General features: G+C 53.5%; 2 protein-coding genes across 3 annotated transcripts in view; one reads left to right on the plus strand and one right to left on the minus strand.

Moving 5' to 3' along the window:
- The window catches only part of SF3A1 (splicing factor 3a subunit 1), an 18,812-nt gene extending 16,962 nt beyond the window's left edge, over window positions 1-1,850 (minus strand). The window contains exon 1 of the mRNA XM_077874306.1: window positions 1,652-1,850. Within this exon, the coding sequence (XP_077730432.1) occupies window positions 1,652-1,714 (63 nt within the window). The 5' untranslated portion in view covers window positions 1,715-1,850. The remainder of the gene's footprint in view (window positions 1-1,651) is intronic.
- CCDC157 (coiled-coil domain containing 157) lies at window positions 1,604-16,382 on the plus strand. 2 transcript variants are annotated; one of them, XM_077874308.1, is made up of 13 exons: window positions 1,604-2,134; window positions 2,354-2,445; window positions 5,464-5,602; window positions 7,671-7,929; window positions 9,661-9,832; window positions 10,564-11,209; window positions 11,951-12,028; window positions 12,381-12,571; window positions 13,748-13,924; window positions 14,092-14,260; window positions 15,315-15,454; window positions 15,874-15,962; window positions 16,052-16,382. In XM_077874308.1, the coding sequence occupies exons 4-13, from the start codon at window positions 7,682-7,684 to the stop codon at window positions 16,299-16,301; spliced, it is 2,160 nt and encodes a 719-aa protein (XP_077730434.1). In that variant the 5' UTR covers window positions 1,604-2,134; window positions 2,354-2,445; window positions 5,464-5,602; window positions 7,671-7,681; the 3' UTR covers window positions 16,302-16,382. The 2 variants fall into 2 exon arrangements, with proteins under 2 accessions (XP_077730434.1, XP_077730433.1); XM_077874307.1 differs by lacking the exon at window positions 2,354-2,445.
- The last annotated feature ends 1,375 nt before the right edge of the window (window positions 16,383-17,757 follow it).

Genomic DNA, 17,757 nt, shown 5'->3' on the forward strand with positions numbered 1-17,757 from the left:
CTCTCTAACCACTTTTCTCATAACTGGCCAACAATATACTGTCATCCAGGGCAGAAACATGGGCCTCCTTTCCCTTCCTCAGCCTCCACATTCAACGATAACATTTATCAAGCACGCAGTAGGTTCCATATACTTTTCTAAGAACTTTAAATAAATTAACGCTATAGCCTTTATGAGAGCCCTTTCATGTGAATACTCTTATTCCCCCCCATTTTACAGATGAAAGAACTGAGGAACATAAAGCTTAACTGGCCCAAATGGAAGACCAGGATTCCAAAACTTTAGTTGGATTCCATCACTTTAGTTGCAGAGTCTGTACCACCAGCCATATTGTGACTTGAGCTTGCCCATCCAGTCTGCCCCCCCAAACCACCTCTCAGCATCTTTTGAGTAAACTGTGCTCCTAGCAATTCTCATCATTACCTGCCTACCTGAATTTCTGAAACACAAACATGTCATTAACCAGCTCCAAACTCTTCCCTTTCTCCCCACTATCTACTAGGAAAGTTCAAATGCCCCCAAATGCATCTTTTGCCACCACTCTCCCAATCCTATGTTTCAATCACACTTTTTAATTTACTCTTTACCAGAGACATCATCCGATTCCTACCCTGATGTCTTTGCAATTATCTGATATTACTTTGTTTACTTTTCCCCAAGTGACTTGGGAAATGCCAGGAATACAGATATATTTAAAATACTTGTGGTAAGGGTATAGACCTCTTCTATCATGTACTCTGCTGTATTCTGAACCCAAAGCAGTGGTCACCATATAGCATGTATTCAATAAATGTTTGCTTAATGAATAAAGGATGCCATTAACCTTTTCCAATCACCTGTCTGGCAAACTACTAATTCATCCTTCTAAAAGCCATTTACCTGTCACTCATGTAGGCTTCACCTACTTTAATTTCCCCTACACTCCATCAAAGAAATGTTGCTTTGTTTCTTTTGTACCTGATACTAAAAGTGCCTATCACACAGTACTGCAATTATTTACACACCCTTTTCCCTCTCAGCTAATAAGTGCTGACTGTATCATTTACGGTGATCGAAAAAATAAACATTTGTAGAATATTCATCTTATATCTGCCTCCCCACTAGAACCATGAGCTGCCTACACTAGTTGTGCTTCATTCATTCTGGGTAAGCCGGAGCATGGTACGGTGTTTGGCTTAGAGTAAGCACCAAGCAGATGCTGTGAACTGTCTAAACTGTACCGTACAGGATGCGAAATTGACTGCTGGGCAAAAGCCGGCGGGAAAGGCGAGGGTGAGGAGGGCCAAAGGTGGGCCCAATAACCACAGAAAACCTGCGAATGGGCATAATCAGTGTTTCTCAAACTTTAATCAATCACCTTGAGATCTTATTAAAAATGTATTAATATTTAGGTCTAGCATTTCTAATGAACTCCCGGGCAATGTTGATGCTGTTGGTCCGCGGACCACACTTTAAGAACGACTGTTCCAAGGGCGCTTTCGTTACCGAAGGCCGCGCAGAGCGGGAAGCGCGCGGCCTCCTGGGACTTGTAGTCCTCCAAGCCCTCGTAAGCGGCCGCTTCTTCCTCTGCCTTAGTGAGGAGTGCCCGCGCCGGAGGGGAGGGCCCAAGCCGAGGATAGGGCTGCCGGTCGAGGTGTGGGGGTCGCGGTACCTGTTTGGGCTCGGTGGCCGCGGGCGGCGGCGGGGGCACCGCCTGCACGGGTCCGGCCGGCATGACTGCGACGCTCAGGGCTGCCAGTCCGCCTCGCTGAAGGTGAGCGGTGCTGCGTCAAAGCAGCTCCCCGCACGGACGATACAACAAGCTCGCAAGATGGCGGCGTCCGAGAGACTCGACGCCAAGGAGGAGGAGCTGACGCACTTCCGGGACCGCCCCTTATTCATGATGCAACTTCCTGCTCCCGCCCTGGAGTGATCAGCGCGAGACGCCGTTGCCATGGCAGCGATCGAGGCACCCAGCTAGGATTTGTGGGGGTTCCCCGGAGCCCTAGGCGCGTCGGGGGGCAGTTCCATGAGCCGACCAGACCACAGGGGCTGAGGCTGCGACGCAGGATCCTGGGGAGACGTTCTACATCACCCACCGGACGCTCTCCGCACGCACCCCACGGCCCTGGCCCCCCTCTCCTTTACTTTAAAGGTGGGTTCCTCTCTCCCTCCGACCCCGCCTTCAAGGGCCTTCCGCTCCCTCCCATTGGCTTGTCATTTTGGAGAACCCCTTCCCCTCCAACCTGCCTCCTCAAGGCCCCGCCTCCTTCCTCAGCCGGTTTCGCTTCATGCCTTCTTCCTTCAGACTCCCTTCCCAAGTCCCGAAATCAAATTCCCACTGGTTTCTCTTCCCGTGGGACTGCCTTTCAAGGTTCCACCCTCTGCCTTCCATGGTCCCGCCCTCAAGCCCCGTGGACCGTCTCGAATCAAGACTTCTTTAAGCTCCGTCCCTCACTCCCAAAGGTGCGTTCCTCCTGACCACTTCCTTAGTTTTACCGAGCTCACCTCGAATCCCGCTCTTTCCATTTCCTTTCCTGAGATCCGGTCCACCTCGTCCCCTCTCCTCTCCATCCCAGCTCCGGACCGCGGGTCGACTTTTAGCCTTTGCTTGGATAGTTTAACAATTTCTTTACTTGCGAAATGGAAACGGGATAGGAAAAGATGCCCTACCAAATGTCTTACCCCATCTCTCTTTCTCACAAGCACACACTCCGTAGCTGGTTTATGTCGTTATTTTTTTTTAAAGATTTTATTTTATTTTATTTATTCATGAGAGACACAGAGAGAAAGAGAGGCAGAGACACAGGCAGAGGGAGAAGCAGGCTCCATGCAGGGAGCCCTATGTGGGACTCGATCCCTGGTCTCCAGGATCACACCCTGGGCTGAAGGCGGCGCTAAACCGCTGTGCCACCCCGGCTGCCTTGTCGTTGTTATTATTAATGTAGAATGATAATGATAGCTAGGACTTATTGTGGGGTTTTTTGTTTGTTTAAATATTTTATTTCTTTATTCATGAGAGACACACAGAGAGAGAGAGAGAGAGAGAGGCAGGGACACAGGCAGAGGGAGAAGCAGGCTCCATGCAGGGAGCCTGATGTGGGAATGGATCCCAGGACTCCAGGATCAAGCCCTGGGCCAAAGGCAGGCGCTAAACCGCTGAACCACACAGGGATCCTTTTTTTTTCTTTTAAGATTTTATTTATAACTAGGTTTTATTGAACGTAAGTTTATCATGGACAGCTATTGCACCAAACACTACACGCAGTACATCACTAATTTCTTACAGCAGTTTATTTACAGATGAGGAGAGTGAAGTTCAGAGTTAGTGGCGTGGGAATCCAAACCCAGGCCATTCTTACTCCTCTCTCAGTGCCGCGGCTTATTCCTTTGTCTTCACCAAGTCCCTTCATTGTCCCTAGGGATCCAGGCAATTAGCAGTCCTGAGTCAGAGGCTGACAACTGGGATATATAGATAATTTCAGAGTTTTCAAAATGTTTTCATGGTTGTGACCTTGAATCTCAGGAGGGGCATTGACCAGGAGGTAGGCATAATCTTTACCAGCGGGGTCCTATGACTGGTCCATTGAGTCCTATGACTCAATGAACGAAGGGGCTTGCATGTTGAATGGGAGTAGAGAAAAGGCTCCTTCCCTTCTCTTCAAGTCAAAAGTCTACCATGAGCATGAGGTAACTGAGGAGAGGGCGAAGTCCACCCAGTTAGTGCCATCACCTGTATGATCTCAGAAATAGTCAATGCGGAATAGTCAATGCGGGGCTGGCAGCTTCAAGCTGAGGGGTTCCACTCAAGACCCAAGAATTACAGAGAAAACGCATGTCAAATGCTCCTTCACTTGTCACACACCTAAGTGATTCTCAAACCATGTTTCTAACTTAGAAATCCCCAATATTCAGAAGAAATGACATAAGATAACTGGCTACTTTTCAATGTTGTTTTCCTCTTACATATTATTGATGCTTTGGCATTTGTGGCTGCTTATCAGAACCAGAATCTAACAGGAGTTGGTGTCTCAGATGGCCCCAGATAGCAGCTATAGTTATTTGACCTGACTCTGACCCTGAACCCCAGAGCCTACAAGCTAGCCTGACAGCCAGACATCCAGCTTATTTGAGGGTGAGCAAGTCAGTGTTTCTTGATGTCTTCACAGACAAGTTCCTGAGTTTTAGGTGCTTTGCCTCCTGAATATGCCTCCTCCCAGGGCAGGATCGCTTGCTTGCTTGCTTGCTTGCTTGCTTGCTTTCCTCCCTCCCATTCCAGGAAGGAAACCCAGAATCTTTCAGTCTGTTTGTTTCTGCTTCATTCCTTGGAGATATAAAATCTCACAGGTGGTGGCCATATCTCATGAGAGTCAGTCGCTGTGGCAACATATATGTGCGGGCATGTGGGCCTGTGTGTCTTTGTGAGTGTTGTAGGGTGGATACTCATTGCCCTGTGGATGGAACTGACAGAGCTGACACACCAAAACTTGCCACCCTGTACAGATCCTCAGAGGTAGGCGGTGGCTCTTAGGGACAGGGCTCTGTGTGTCCTTCTCTGTCCCTATTCTTGACACAGTGCCCAAAATGTCAAAGGTACACAGTCACCATTTACTTAATGAACACACAGTGTCTGACCCTCTATACCTGCACTGTCCAGTAGGGTAGCCACTAATCCGTGTGGTGGTGCATTTGAAAATGGTAGCTGGTCCAAACTGAGGTGTGCTGTAAGTGTCAAATAGATACTGGATTTTGAGACTGAATGTAGAAAAGACTGCAAAATAATCTCCTTAATGCTGTTACATTGATTTCATGTTGAAGCGATAGTATTTGGGGTTTATTAGGTTAAATAAAGTATTTAATTGAAATTAATTTATTTGTTTCTTTTTACTTGTTTTGTGGCTAGTAGAAAATTTAAAATCCCATATGTGGGTAGCATTATATTTCTTTTAAGTGCTGCCCTACAAGCACCGTGGCCTGAAGACAGAGCAGAGATGTTGGATTCAAGAATCCTAGCTCCCTGAGTGACCTTGGGTTAATCCCTTAGTTTCCAGAACCTCAGGTTCCTTGTCTGAATATGTATGTATTTTTTATTTATTCATGAGAGACACAGAGAGAGAGAGGCCATAGCCAGGGGGAGAAGCAGGCTCCCTGCTGGGAGCCCGATGCAGAACTCGATCCCAGGACTCCAGGATCACAACCTGAGCCAAAGGCAGATGCTCAACCACTGAGCCACCCAGGCATCCCATCCTCATCTGTATAAAAGAGGCAGATTCAGGAGGTAGCACACAGTAGGTCCTGTGGTCAGGGCCTAGCACTGTTAAAGCACAACCTCTGTGCTCAAGCTCAAGACAGATGACCCCACATAAGCATTCCTCTAGCCCAGGACACCCTCCCCTTCTGGGACAGCCTCCTCCCTGCCCTCCTTCCTGCCAGGAAGCCGTCCTGAGTGCCCATTCACTCATTCTTGCCTTCATCTATTCTCAGGTTGAAGAGCTACTTAGTGCCAGCTCTGCACTAGAGACTGGAAGCCAGGCACCTGGATGAGCCTCTGACCTGAACCCCAGAGCCTACAAGCTAGCCTGACAGTCAGACATCAGCTTCATAGGCAGGCACCTGTGCAGAGGTGAGTTGCCTTTTAAATGATCACTCTGGCCATATACAGAACAGACTAGGTGGTGCTGGGTAGGATGAGGGTGACCCCTCAAGGAGGCTGTAGCAGTGGTCTGGAGAGAAGATGGAGCGTGGAACAGCACCAACAAACACAGTGGTGGGTTCTCAGTGTGGTCTGGACACGGGATTGGCAGCCCTGAGTGCTTGGATAGGGGGTAAAGGAAGTACCCCGCTGCACATAGCAGGGGTGCCATTTTCTGAGATGAGTGAGGTTGGGCTGGAAGTGGGTTGGAGTAAGAGAGATTCCTGGACTTGTTGGGGATCAGAGAGACCAGCCATGGCCTAAATACTGCCCACGCAGCCCCTGCAGTGCAGGGAGGAGGAGTAGAAGTGCTTTCTGCTGCTGAGAAACCCACAAAGGACAAGGGACCCTGCCACAGGGTGGAGAGAGACCAGGGCTTCCCAGCCCTGAACAGAGAGAAGAGGGTGAAACTGGCAAGTCATGTGATGAGCCACTGGAGAGCCCAAGATAATGTCATGCTTCTCCACCTTCTGAGTCAAGGACCAGGGACCATTCATCCAAATCACTGGCTTCAGATATCCGCAGACTCTAGAGGTGGATGAGAAGCATTATGTGTGGGCTGCAGGGGGAAAGGGGAACATACAGAAGGCAGGCAATGGCTCCAGACAAAGATGCTCTTTGCTGTTGTTGCTGCTAATAATAGTAATCACAAGACTAATGGTTACGATTGCTTGAATACTTTTACTGGTGTCTTGCCCTAGATCAAACAGTTTATTCATGGATACCTTTAATGGCCTCACAACCACCCGGCCTGGCTGGGGATGGTGTGCCCACGTTACAGCTGAGATAGCTAGGGCTCATAGGGGTACAGTGACTTACTTGCCTGAGGCCATACAGCCAGGAAAGGGCAGGACTGGGATTCTGTATTCACATATGATGGGCCCCCTGTCACCAGAATGATCAGGTTGGGTATGGATAAAAATATTTAGATTTTCCTCTCTTACACCTTAGAACTTATTTTTCCCCCAAATCAACATATTTTTCTTTGTGGATTCTTTTCATTTCTCTATTCAGTTACTCAGTCATTCACTTGCCAGTGAGCCTCTACAATGGGCCAGGCCTTAGGCTGGCCATATGGGGGATTCCAGTGGCTAAGGTAGACTGGGGCCTGGCCTAGAGTGTGAAGGCCATTCCAGCAGAGAGGGATCAGGGTCCAGATGGGGGAAGCCTAGAGAGATTATCTGACCCAGCCTGGAGGGTGCTCAGGGAAGGCTTCCTGGAGAAAGTGATTTCCAGAAAGCCTGAAGGATGAGAGGAATTAGGCGGCTGATGGGAATCGGATGAGGAAAGCATGATTCATACAGAGTGGACAGATGGGCCCAGGTTCAGAAATGAGTGCCTGCCCCTGAGCCGCTCCTTGGAGCTGACAGGAGTTGGAATGCAGAGTGTAGGATGGTGGTATGGGGACTAGAAAAGGCTGGGGGGAGACTGCAGCCAGAGGTGGCCTTTCTCCTAAGGGAGCTCTGAGGGGTGTTGGCCAGTGTGACATGGTCAGATCAAGTTTGGCCCAGATCTCTAAGGTTGAAGCGCGTCATTTAGAGGGGGCAGACCTGTGGCCCTGTCAGAAGTGATTGCAATGGTCCAGGAAGGAGATGGTAGCTCAGTATGATCCAGCACTTCCTGTCACACTGTAGCCATGACTCTCAGTCGTCAATAGCCTGTTCAGTGGTTTGCTGAGGGAGGGGACTGTGGGTACTTCTTGTTCATAGATGTATACCCAGCCTTTAGTAGGGGTGTGGCACACCCAGGCCCTTGGAGGAACTGGTAGAGCCATGGGATTGGCAATGTAGATGTGGGACAGGGTGAAGGAGAGGGATTCTGGTGAGGTCTCTCCACAACCAGGTAACAAAGGGCTCTAGGCCTGCAAAAGACTCTTCCTCAGGGTCTAGGTTGGACTTTTAGCCTAGATCTAACCAACTGGGCATATCCGGATGCTGAAATTTCCTCCAACAGCAACCATGTGGCTCTAGCTAACAGGGATCCTCTCTGCTCACCCCAGGAATCACGAGGATGGCACACCTGCTGGGCAGCCAGTCCTGCATGGACAATCTGCGCAAGGACCTCACTGACCTTCAGGGAGCCATTGTGGACGTGTTCTCTCGTGCTGGGCCTGTGCGCTTCCCCTCCTGGAAGTTCCCTGACCGCGTGGCCTGTGACCTGGACATGGTGGCCCTGTTAGAGCACTATGACCACGTGCCAGGTGACCCCGAGTTCACGCAGCTGTCCCATGCTGTTCTGCTGGAGCTGGTCATCGACAGGTGAGGGCCTTGACCAAACCTGGTGATCTCAGGGTGCTTGCATCTACCCCTAAACCAGTAGACCAGCCTCGGGATCCCCACCCCCAGCAGGGATCACGTTGGTAACAATAGTCACCTTTAACTGAGTACCTGTCAGGAGGCTGGCCAGCTCAGGGCCCTCAGTGATCTCAGCTTCTGTCATGTGCTGTGCTTTCTGATGCTCTCCACCCTCAGGGAGTTGCTAGCCCCCCTGCAGCCCTGCACCTCCAAGGGCTGCCTCTGCAGCTTCCATGAGCTGCCTCCTTAGGGTTTCCGTGCATCGGGGATACCACAGCTGCTGCTTAGAGTTTCCATCCCAGGCCCTTTTTCCTAGTGTTTCGGGGGCTATGCTGTTCCTACTGCAGGTCACCAGGTCAGATTGGGATATGATTTTCCAGACTCTGGCTCTATTGGGAAGATTGCCCTGCAGCCCCTCCACTTCTTCGCTGTCATTAAACTTAACATGGCCGTCAGCCTTCCACTTCCTGGGGACCACAACCCAGGTTCCCCGTGTTCCAGAACCATACACATACTGAAGTCATGGAAGCCTAACAGGCAAGGACACCAGCAGCTTGGGGGTAATCTGCCTGGGGACACCTGTCCTCTATAAGGTGAAGGCTCTGAGCCACGTGAAAGTATTATTTGTAACCTGTGAGAGGCTAATACATAAGCATAGAACACATCATCCTTATTCCATGCCTTTACGTGTGCTGCGCCCTCTGCTAAGAGTGCCCTGCCTACCCCTTCCTGGTCTCTGGCCAAGCCCTGCTCATCCATCAAGGCCCAGTCTCCCCATGTGCCTGTGAAGCTATTGCTGACATGTCTTCTCCACCCTCTCTGTCCAGGCCATGCTGTGTCTTTCCAGGTGCTTTCCCACCCCTGAGTGCCACCCCAGGCAGGCACAGTCCTCCCATTCATAGCGGAAGACACCTTGGCACAGATTGGGGCAGGGCCTGAAAGCAGGTGGTGCCTTGTCCCCCAGACCATTTTTGCCCAAGACTCCAGTAGGTTTAGGATGACCTCTCTGCGCCTGGAACAAGACAAGGTTGCTTAACCTGCCCAGATGTTTTGTAAATACAATACCTTTTCCTTTAAGATAGCATGGTTTCCATTCAAATACAAACTTGTCCTTCTAATGCCTCTCTTCCTTAAAAGCAGCTCGACTCTAATTTTGAAAATCAAAGTTAGGATAGACACCTCTAGTGTCTAGATGACACATTTCCGATGTCACAGAAGCAGCTTGCCCTGCAGAAGACGACCCTGACTAGGATCAGGAAACTGCTGGGGGGTCCCTGCCCTACATGCTCACCCTGAGGCTGTGGGCAGGCTCACAGGTGCTCGCAGGGTCTCAGCTCTGTCCTCTGTAAGGTGAAGGTTCTGAGCCACGTGATGTACTACAGCCACCCACCTAGCACTTGCCGAGCATGTACCATACAACTGAAGCGAGACCCGGTCTACCAGAGCATCCCAGTGTGGTGGCGAATAGCTGGGCAGAAGTGCTGTCAGCTGGGAGGCCCAGGAGAGGCCCCCAAGTTCAGCCTTTGGGGAGGGCTTCCTAGAGGAAGTGGCTCCTGGATTGGGTTTGAAGCAGGTCGGGCAGAGCATATTCCAAGGCCCTCTAGATCCCCAGAGCCAGAGGCTACTAGTCGTGTGGTGTGCAGGCACACTGGCACCAGGTTCTGTCCTAGCTGACCCTGCCATCTCTGCCCACAGGCTCCTGCTGCTGCTTCAGAGCTGTGCAAGCTACTTGGAGAACCTTGGTTTGGAGCAGACGGTGCCCCCTGCCCGGGCTGTGGGGCCCTGCATGTCTGTGGGGCTCACAGTGCGGCGCTTTTGGAACAGCCTGCTGAAGCTGGGCATGATCTATCAGCAGGCATCCCCTCAGGTGAGCTGGCTACCCTCACACCTGTCCACCCTGCCCCAGTCCCAGCTTCCTTGCACACCATGTGTGTAACTTCTGCAGGCTTCATGCTGCTTGAAGGAGACAGTGTTGACTCTGGAGCCTCTCAGTCGAGGGCCATGCAGTATGTAGTCAGCAATGCAGGCCTAGGGAGTCATGTCTGGGCTACCTGGCTGTGCTGTTTATGTTGTGGGACTTTGGGAAAAGTCCCTACCTATCTTGAACCTCACTTCATCTGTATGGTGAGAATAACAACAGTCTCTCCATTTTGCGGGGCATTGTTGGGTAATGTTAACATTAGCCCCATTTGTTATGGCTTATCCTGTAATCTTCACAAATCTCCGTGAGAAGGACCACCATCGCCATAACATGGAGGAAAGGAAAATTGAGAGCAACTATGGTGACATTAAGATCAAGCTAGTCCACTAGGCGAGAACCCTATGACGTGCAGCTGTGGCTTCACTGTTACACTCCTGGTATCATGCATGTTATTACATGGAGCCCGGGGCTGGGACAGGGAGCAGCAGAGAGTTGGCCTGTGCTTGGTAAGTTGAGGCAGCATAGAAAAAAGGTTCTCTCTCTCTCATTCACATTGGCATCAGATAATATCTAAGGATCTGCACATCAGGAGAGGCTGCACAGAATATCTCCAGGATACTGATCACCTCCCAGACCTGTCTCCCTCATCTGCTTTCCCTTTCTTTTCCTGACCACAGAAAAGGGTAAACCAAGGTGAGAACCTCACCTCTAAGCCCACAGCCAAGGGCGAACCAGCCAGGAGCCCTGAATTTGTGACTGCCAAGTTCATCAAGCCCCCCTCCCCGATGCCAGACCTGCCCCAGACCTGCCAAGAGCTGGACAGCCTCCCCATCAGCGTCCCCCTACAGTGTCCAACCAGGACTGCCAAGAACAGTAGGAGCGTTCACTCCCAGACTGTGGAGACAGCGCTGGTGCCCTGCGATGCATGCATCAGTGTCCAGGGCAGCCTGCGGGAGGTGGGCAAGGTGATCATCAGCCTGTGTCAGAGCCAGAACTTGCCCTCGTCCTTAGGCCAGTTCCAGCAGTTGGTACAGGACAGCATGGGCCTCAGGCCACTGCCGGCCACCACCATGGGCCACTGGGCAGTAGAGCAGAGCAAAGACTTGACACGCCTCACTAAGCACATAGGTGCCCTCACTCAGCTTGTTGGGCCACTTAGGGCCCAGCTGGAGGAGGCTGAGGGGCAGAAGGATGGACTGAAGAAGCAGGTGGGCCAGCTGGAACGGGCACTGCAGCAGGAGCAGGGGGAGCGGCGGCGACAGGCGGATGAGGCTGCACAGCACCTGGTGGAGTGGGAGCAGAACAAGCAGCAACTGCTCAAAGGTCTGTGTCCCTAGTTCAAAGGCCAATTCCTCCCAGAAGCTGTCCTGGAGACCCCTAGTCTCAGGGCTGGCTACAGCTTTAGCGCGGGCCCTCCCAGGAGCAGACCCCATAACAGGGCTGCAGGTACAAGTAGTTGGTGTCAAGAAACCCAGGCCAGGGAGTGGCTAAGAGATCCAGAGGGAAGGCTGCTCAGGCTGGTTATAGCACAGGCATCTGGAGCTTAACCCCATGGGGGGACACTGGAGCTGGTGCTGTAGAACACATGGCTCACAGTTGTTCTGTCAGAGGGCAGGGGAGCCAGAGAATTCATCTGCTCACTCCTGTGTGTCATCGAAGGGGACTCCCTGGGGAGCTACAGACCTGGTACCTCCAGCTGGCAGAGCAGCTGCCTGGGATTCCATGAAAGCCATCGGGCAAAGACACAGCTATGGCACCGGAAGTGGGCCAGCACCTGCTGTTGTTGTGAGGCCTGAGGGATTTGGGCAAGTCACTGGCCTTTTCTGAGCCTGTTCCCTCTGTGGAGGACGCTGAGGCCCAGAGAGGTGTAGAGACATGGCAGCTGGCCAATAGGAAGCAGGGTGAATGGGGGCCCAGGCCTTCTGGCACCTGCCCAGAGCTTCTGCAAACCCAGGCAACCCTTCCACACAGCAACAGCTGCCACTACCCTGCAGGGTACACTGGGAGTGAAGGCGCTGGCCAGGCCCAAGGGAACCTCTGACGGACCTCTCTCTCTTGCCATAGAAACAAGTGACCTCAAGATGAAGGTGGCCACCCTGGAGGGGGAGCTGGAGCAGCAACAGGAGTCCATGCAGGCCATGGGTGAGGAGCCCCATCATGTGGCCCTGTGCCACATGCCCTGTGTTCAGTGGTGCAGCTGGATAAGCACCCTCTGTCTCTGCCCCCTGGGCTTCTGGGGCAGAGAGAAAGGGACCACAAGGATGGGCCTGACTGGTCGCACTGTTGGGTGGGGTGCCATCTCCCACCCAGAGAGCAACTTCTGTTTGCACAACCCACTTCAGGAAGGGTTCAGAGCCCCATTTTGTGGCTGAGGACACTGAGGCCCAGAGACAGGCTGTGACCCCTCCCACCCCACCTGGGTCAGAGGCAGTGCAAGGACTTACACCCAGGATTCCCCTGCTCTGCCCCTTCCCGTGCCCAATCAATTCTGCAGAGACAAAGGCCCGGCAGCTTCAAGAGGAGGCTGCGCGCAGGGCAGAGGCCGAGAGGCAAGTGCAGCAGCTGGAGGAGCAGGTGCAACTGCTGGCCGGGCGGCTGGATGGGGCCAGCCAGCAGATCCACTGGGCCAGCACAGAGCTGGACAAGGAGAAGGCCCGTATTGACAGCATGGTCCGCCACCAGGAGGTGAGGCGCCCCCAGCACCTGGAACATCTGCAACAGAGGCTGCTGCAGGAAGAGAGCTCCACTGGTGGGGGTTAGAGGCTTATCTGTGGAGTACCTGCTCTCCAACACACACCCACTGGGGAAACAGTGACCCAAGGACAGATACAGCCAAAGGAGGCCTTGCCTTGTTCTGGAGGAGCTCCTCAGCCACCACAGCTTTGCTGCCAGATGGCTAAGAGGTGCAGGGAAAGTATAGCAGGGGGCCACAGAGGGACAGTCACCCAGGACAGCTTCTGGGAGGAAATGGCCTTTGAACTGGATGCTAAGGGCTAGTGACTAGTCTATCAGGAAGGATAGGGAGGGCAAAGGGTGAGGCAAGGCATCGGATAAGAGTAGGCTGAGGGAGCAGGTGACCTGCCATCTAGAGAAAGGGATGGGTCTGGAAACTGTCCTGACTGGTCTTCCTCTCAGAAGCTTGGTGGGGAAGCTAAGACCCCAGATAGAAGTCCCCAGCGTCAGGCATGGCCCAGGATGGGAAAGCCTTTCAGTCCCAAGCAGGTGCTCTTCTCAGTGCCCTGCGAACAGTCACAGTCACCAGATAGCAGATGTGTGCTGTGAACGAGGTGCTGGGCTTTGGCCTCTGTAGCCATCTTTTATTGCTTACCACAATGGTAAGAGGTAGATACTCTTGTCATCCCTATTTTATGGATGAGGAGACTGAGGCGTGGTAAGATTAAGGAAATGCCCAAAGCGCCACAGCTAGCCAGAGATGGAGCAAGGACTCAGAGCAGACCAACACTGGTTCTTCCGGCTTTGCATTCAGTGGGTGTCAGGAAATGGGGGTCCCAAGTGACATGGGCCGATGGGACACAGGAGACCTAAGGAGAAGGAGCACAGTGTATTGGCCAGAATTCCTCTCCGAGTGGAGACTGTCACTGGAAAGAAGAGGGGACTAGACTGATAGTCAACTGCTTTCAAGGGGGCAGGGGTTGGGGGGCCTGGCCCTGACTGGGCTGGGGGAGTACAGTGGGCTATGCACCTGTCTCCCCTCTGCCCCTTGTGCTGCACATGTGTGCACAGCCTCCCCTGTACGTGAGGCACAGGGGGAGGGTGGAAGATACTGTAGCCTCCTTTGTCTTGTGGCTGGGCCTTGCCCCATGGGCCTCACAGCCTCCCTGCCCGCCCTCTCTGGCTTAGTCCCTGCAGTCCAAACAGCGAGCCCTGCTGCAGCAGCTGGACAGCCTGGACCAGGAGCGTGAGGAGCTGAGGGGCAGCCTGGATGAGGCCGAGGCCCAGCGGGCCAACATGGAGGAGCAGCTGCTGAGTGTACAGAGTGAGAGGGAACAGGGACAGAGCCAGGTCTTGGCCCAGCAGGTAGGAGCTAGCAGGGTAAGGGTGTGGGCTGGCTCTTCCCTTTCACCAGAGGGGCCTCTGGCCAGCTAAGTGCCTATAGACCTGTGCTGTGTCTGGATGGGAGGGGGGTGACCCAGGGGAGCCAGGAGCCATTCCTTGGGCAAAACTTGAGCCTCTCCCTGCCTTAGGAGCTGCTGCAGAGCCTGCAACGGGAGAAGCAAGGCCTAGAGCAGGCCACGACGGATCTGCAGCTGACCATATCGGAGCTGGAACGCGAGCTTGTGGAGCTGAGGGAGCGGGAGCGGCTGCTGGTGGCCTTCCCAGACCTGCACAGACCCATTGAAGCCCAGATCCCAAGTAGGGGCCCGGAGGTGGTAGCCAGGGCATGGACAGGCAGCTGAGGGCTTACCTGGGCAAGACACTGGAGTCTGCAGCTCCTCAGCCTGCAGCATGATCCCTACCGGGTCCCCAGAACACACAGGTGCTTCATGTGTTATCTACTCTGTGTAGATGGGAACATGGAAGCCCAGAAGGGAGGTGACTGCTCATTGTCGCATGGCTGAGTCCATGTGCAGGTCTAACTGCGTCTGTAGCCTGTGCTCTTTACCGTATCACATACCAGTCCTTGCTCAGCGTCCTTGTGTCCCCCATCCTGGTGTCTCCCCAAACCATACCATGGAGCTATCTCCAGGGGCACAGCCTCAGGTGTCCAATGTCATGCATCCCATGGCATAGGAGAGCTAGATACCTGTCTCAGCAGAGGATGGGATGCCAGGCAACCTAGGTTCTCATTCCAGGCCCTCCAGCCCTCATCCCGGGAGGGTGAATCCACTTGAGAGCTCTTGGAGGATCCACCGAAATTTAGCTGGTCACCATAGGTCATCAGTCCTGAGTCCTATGTGCCAGGCCCTTCCGTTGTCTTCTGATCCATGCCACAAGATGGGTAACAGCCCTTTTACAAACCACAAAACCAAGAAGCAAAGCAGGCAGCAACTTGCTCTGGTTCATGGAGTCAGAAAGAAAGCATATTATCTTCCAAGTGGTGGGAAAGAATGTCTTTGCTGAATTCCTGTGACTCATACCCCAGAGCTGGCTACATGACTTTAGACAACTCACTGTCTCTCTGGCCCTCAAAACAGGAAGCTTTGGAAAGAGATTCACTCTCATCTAGTTACAAAGTCTCCAGGGAGTTTGAGGTCCCACTCAGTTCTTAAATTCTACAATGCTGTGGTCACCTCCCAGCAGGTAGAGAGTGGGAAACAGGGATCAGGCCTCAGGAGAAGGAAGACGAGGGGGGAGGCCTAGTGCACTGATCCAGCTCAGCTGGTGTGTGTACCCTAGGAGGTCCCATTCCACTGGGCACAAGAGGCAGCCCTGGCGGGGTGAGATGAAAGACAGTATATCCCTGCAGGCTCCGGCAACGTTACAGACGACATGGAGAGGCAGGTCCAGGCCAACGACATCCGCATCCGAGTCCTGCAGGAGGAGAATGGGAGGCTCCGGTCTATGCTGTCCAAAATTCGGGAGGTAGCTCAGCAGGGGAGCCTAAAGGTGTGCAGCCTGGCTCCCCAACCTGAGAGGGCCAGCCCTTGGAACTTGGAGGAGGCCCCTGACCCAGCAAGTCTTCCGACCCCTCCCTGGGAACCTATTGAAAGCCTGCCTCATCACATGTGATTTCCATGTTTCAAGCAGGCAGGAGTGTTACAGTACTTGCCAGTTCCAAACTCCCCCCTCCAGCTCTTGTTACTTTTATTTCAACTACAACCTGGAGCCTTGTCAGAAAGCAAAACTTCCCACACTTACTGCAGCTGAGGCGGCCCTGGAAGGCTTCCCAATCCCTGCCCCTCAGAGGAAGGGGCTGCGGGTACTGCTTTGGGCCCTCTCTCCTCTCCCCCTCCACGGCAAGGACACCCTTGCTGAACAGTGCAGAGAGTTTTCCTGGGCCTTTCTGAATTTGGCTTTCTTTGCAGCTGATCCCGCAGGACCAGCTCTGGGCCCCTCCAAGCAAGGGAATCCAGAGAGCAGTGCCTGCAGCTCAGGCCCAGAAAGCATCCCCAGGGTGAGTAAGGCTTTGATAGAGGTGGGGCAGACAGGGGTGGGCTGGTCCCCTTTACTCACAGGGAATCTTGCCATCTGGTCCTCCCTCAGGCCCCTGGGCAGGCGGCACCTGCCTAGCAGCAGGACACCCAGTGCGGGCCGGACCCTACCATGCCAGCTCCAGGCATCCCCACTTCAGCAGTCCTGCAGTCGGCCCAGCAAGTCCTCCCTGGAGGACATGACCCACTCAACCAACTGTGCTCAGAACCCCATCCGGGCCTTGGCCAGGCTGAGGAGGAGACTGTCACCAGGCCAGGGACAGGCCAGCCCTGCATACCAGCCCCAGGAGCGGCCCACATAGCCTGCTGTGCAGTGGGGCTGGGAGGCAGGTGGCTGGCAACCCATTCTATGTAATAAAGCCCTGGCCATCTCCCCACAGCAACCTTGGCCTTACATCACTAGCTGAGCCAGAGGTAGAGTCCTCCCTTCCCCATTTTGGGCAGGGACCACTGAGTCCCCAGCCACGGAGGTCATCTGCCAGCAGAGGCCTGGCACACTGTGGGCCTTCAGTAAATCAGCACTACCTGCCTCCGTCCTGACAGAGCAGTGGGAGGAGGGCACACCAGAGAAAAGGAAGCTGTAGTGCCTGGGCCAGGTGAAAGGCAATCATTCAGCCCCATGGGCAAAAGGATGCCATGGACTCAGCGACCCCTACCAATGAAGAGCAGGGTCAGGATAGGGGGTACGTCAGGGAAGGAGAACAGCTACCAAGGTAGGCCCAGTGAGGAAGGAGTCAGAAAAGGGGGTCCTGGCTCTGGGCTCACAGGCAGGCAGAGGGCAGGGAAGCCTTCCCCAATGCTGAGCTGGGCCTGGGGCCTCCTGCCCCAGTTCTGAACCTGGGATGGGGACCTTAAGGACCCAAGAAGTCAGCTCTCATTTTACTGAGGAACTATTCACATTCAGGAAATGTGAGTCAGAGGGTTTCTCTAAATCCAGGAGGTTGGATCCCTAGAAGGCAGGGCAAGGCCTCACATAACCAGACCGTGGGACACTCAGCAAGCTCTGGCTTTCCCAGGCCTGTCTTCTGGGGCCCCAGGACTAATGCCACCCACATACACCAGGCCCGCCATCCAGTTTTCTTCACGAAGCCTCGTCCGTGAAGGATAGGCTCTAAGGCCTTGCTGAGGACTCCTCAGGGTGGGCACTCCCAGCATGATATGACATTTTCCCCTGGTGAGGCCAACAGGTAGGGTGCCTTCACTCAGAGAAGGGTTGAGAGGGGCCGCATGTGTAGGTGAACTGGGAGGCCCTGGCCCTGCCCCTCACAGGTGAGAGCCAGCCCTTGGGGTGGGGTTCCAGAGGCAGGAGGCATGGGCCCAAGTCCAGAGGGAGCACCCATCACAGCGCAGCTCCCGTCTGCTCACAGTTCTGAAGGTCAGAAGTTCAGGCCTTGTGGCTGGGTCCTCCGTTCAGGATCATCCAAGTATCTGCCATGTTACCTTCCTGACAGCTCTGGAAAGAACCCACTCCCAGACTCATTCTGATTGTTGGCAGAGCTGCTGTCAGCAGAGGCCACTCCTAGCTCTTAGAGGCTACCTGCCTTCCTTGCCCGCGGCCCCCTCCATTTTTCAAGTCAGCAACAGAGAATTTCTCACGCACTGAATGCCCTTCCTCTTCTTCCACCAGGCCAGAGAAAACTCTCTGCTTCTAATGAGCTCTCATGGTTAGGTTAGGCCCTCTTGGATACTTTCCCTATCCTAAGGTCAACCGTGCCATGTAAGATAACCTAAGCATGGGAGTAAAATCCATTAGACTCA

This window comes from Canis aureus, chromosome 27, assembly GCF_053574225.1.
Source record: "Canis aureus isolate CA01 chromosome 27, VMU_Caureus_v.1.0, whole genome shotgun sequence".
NCBI lineage: Eukaryota > Metazoa > Chordata > Mammalia > Carnivora > Canidae > Canis > Canis aureus.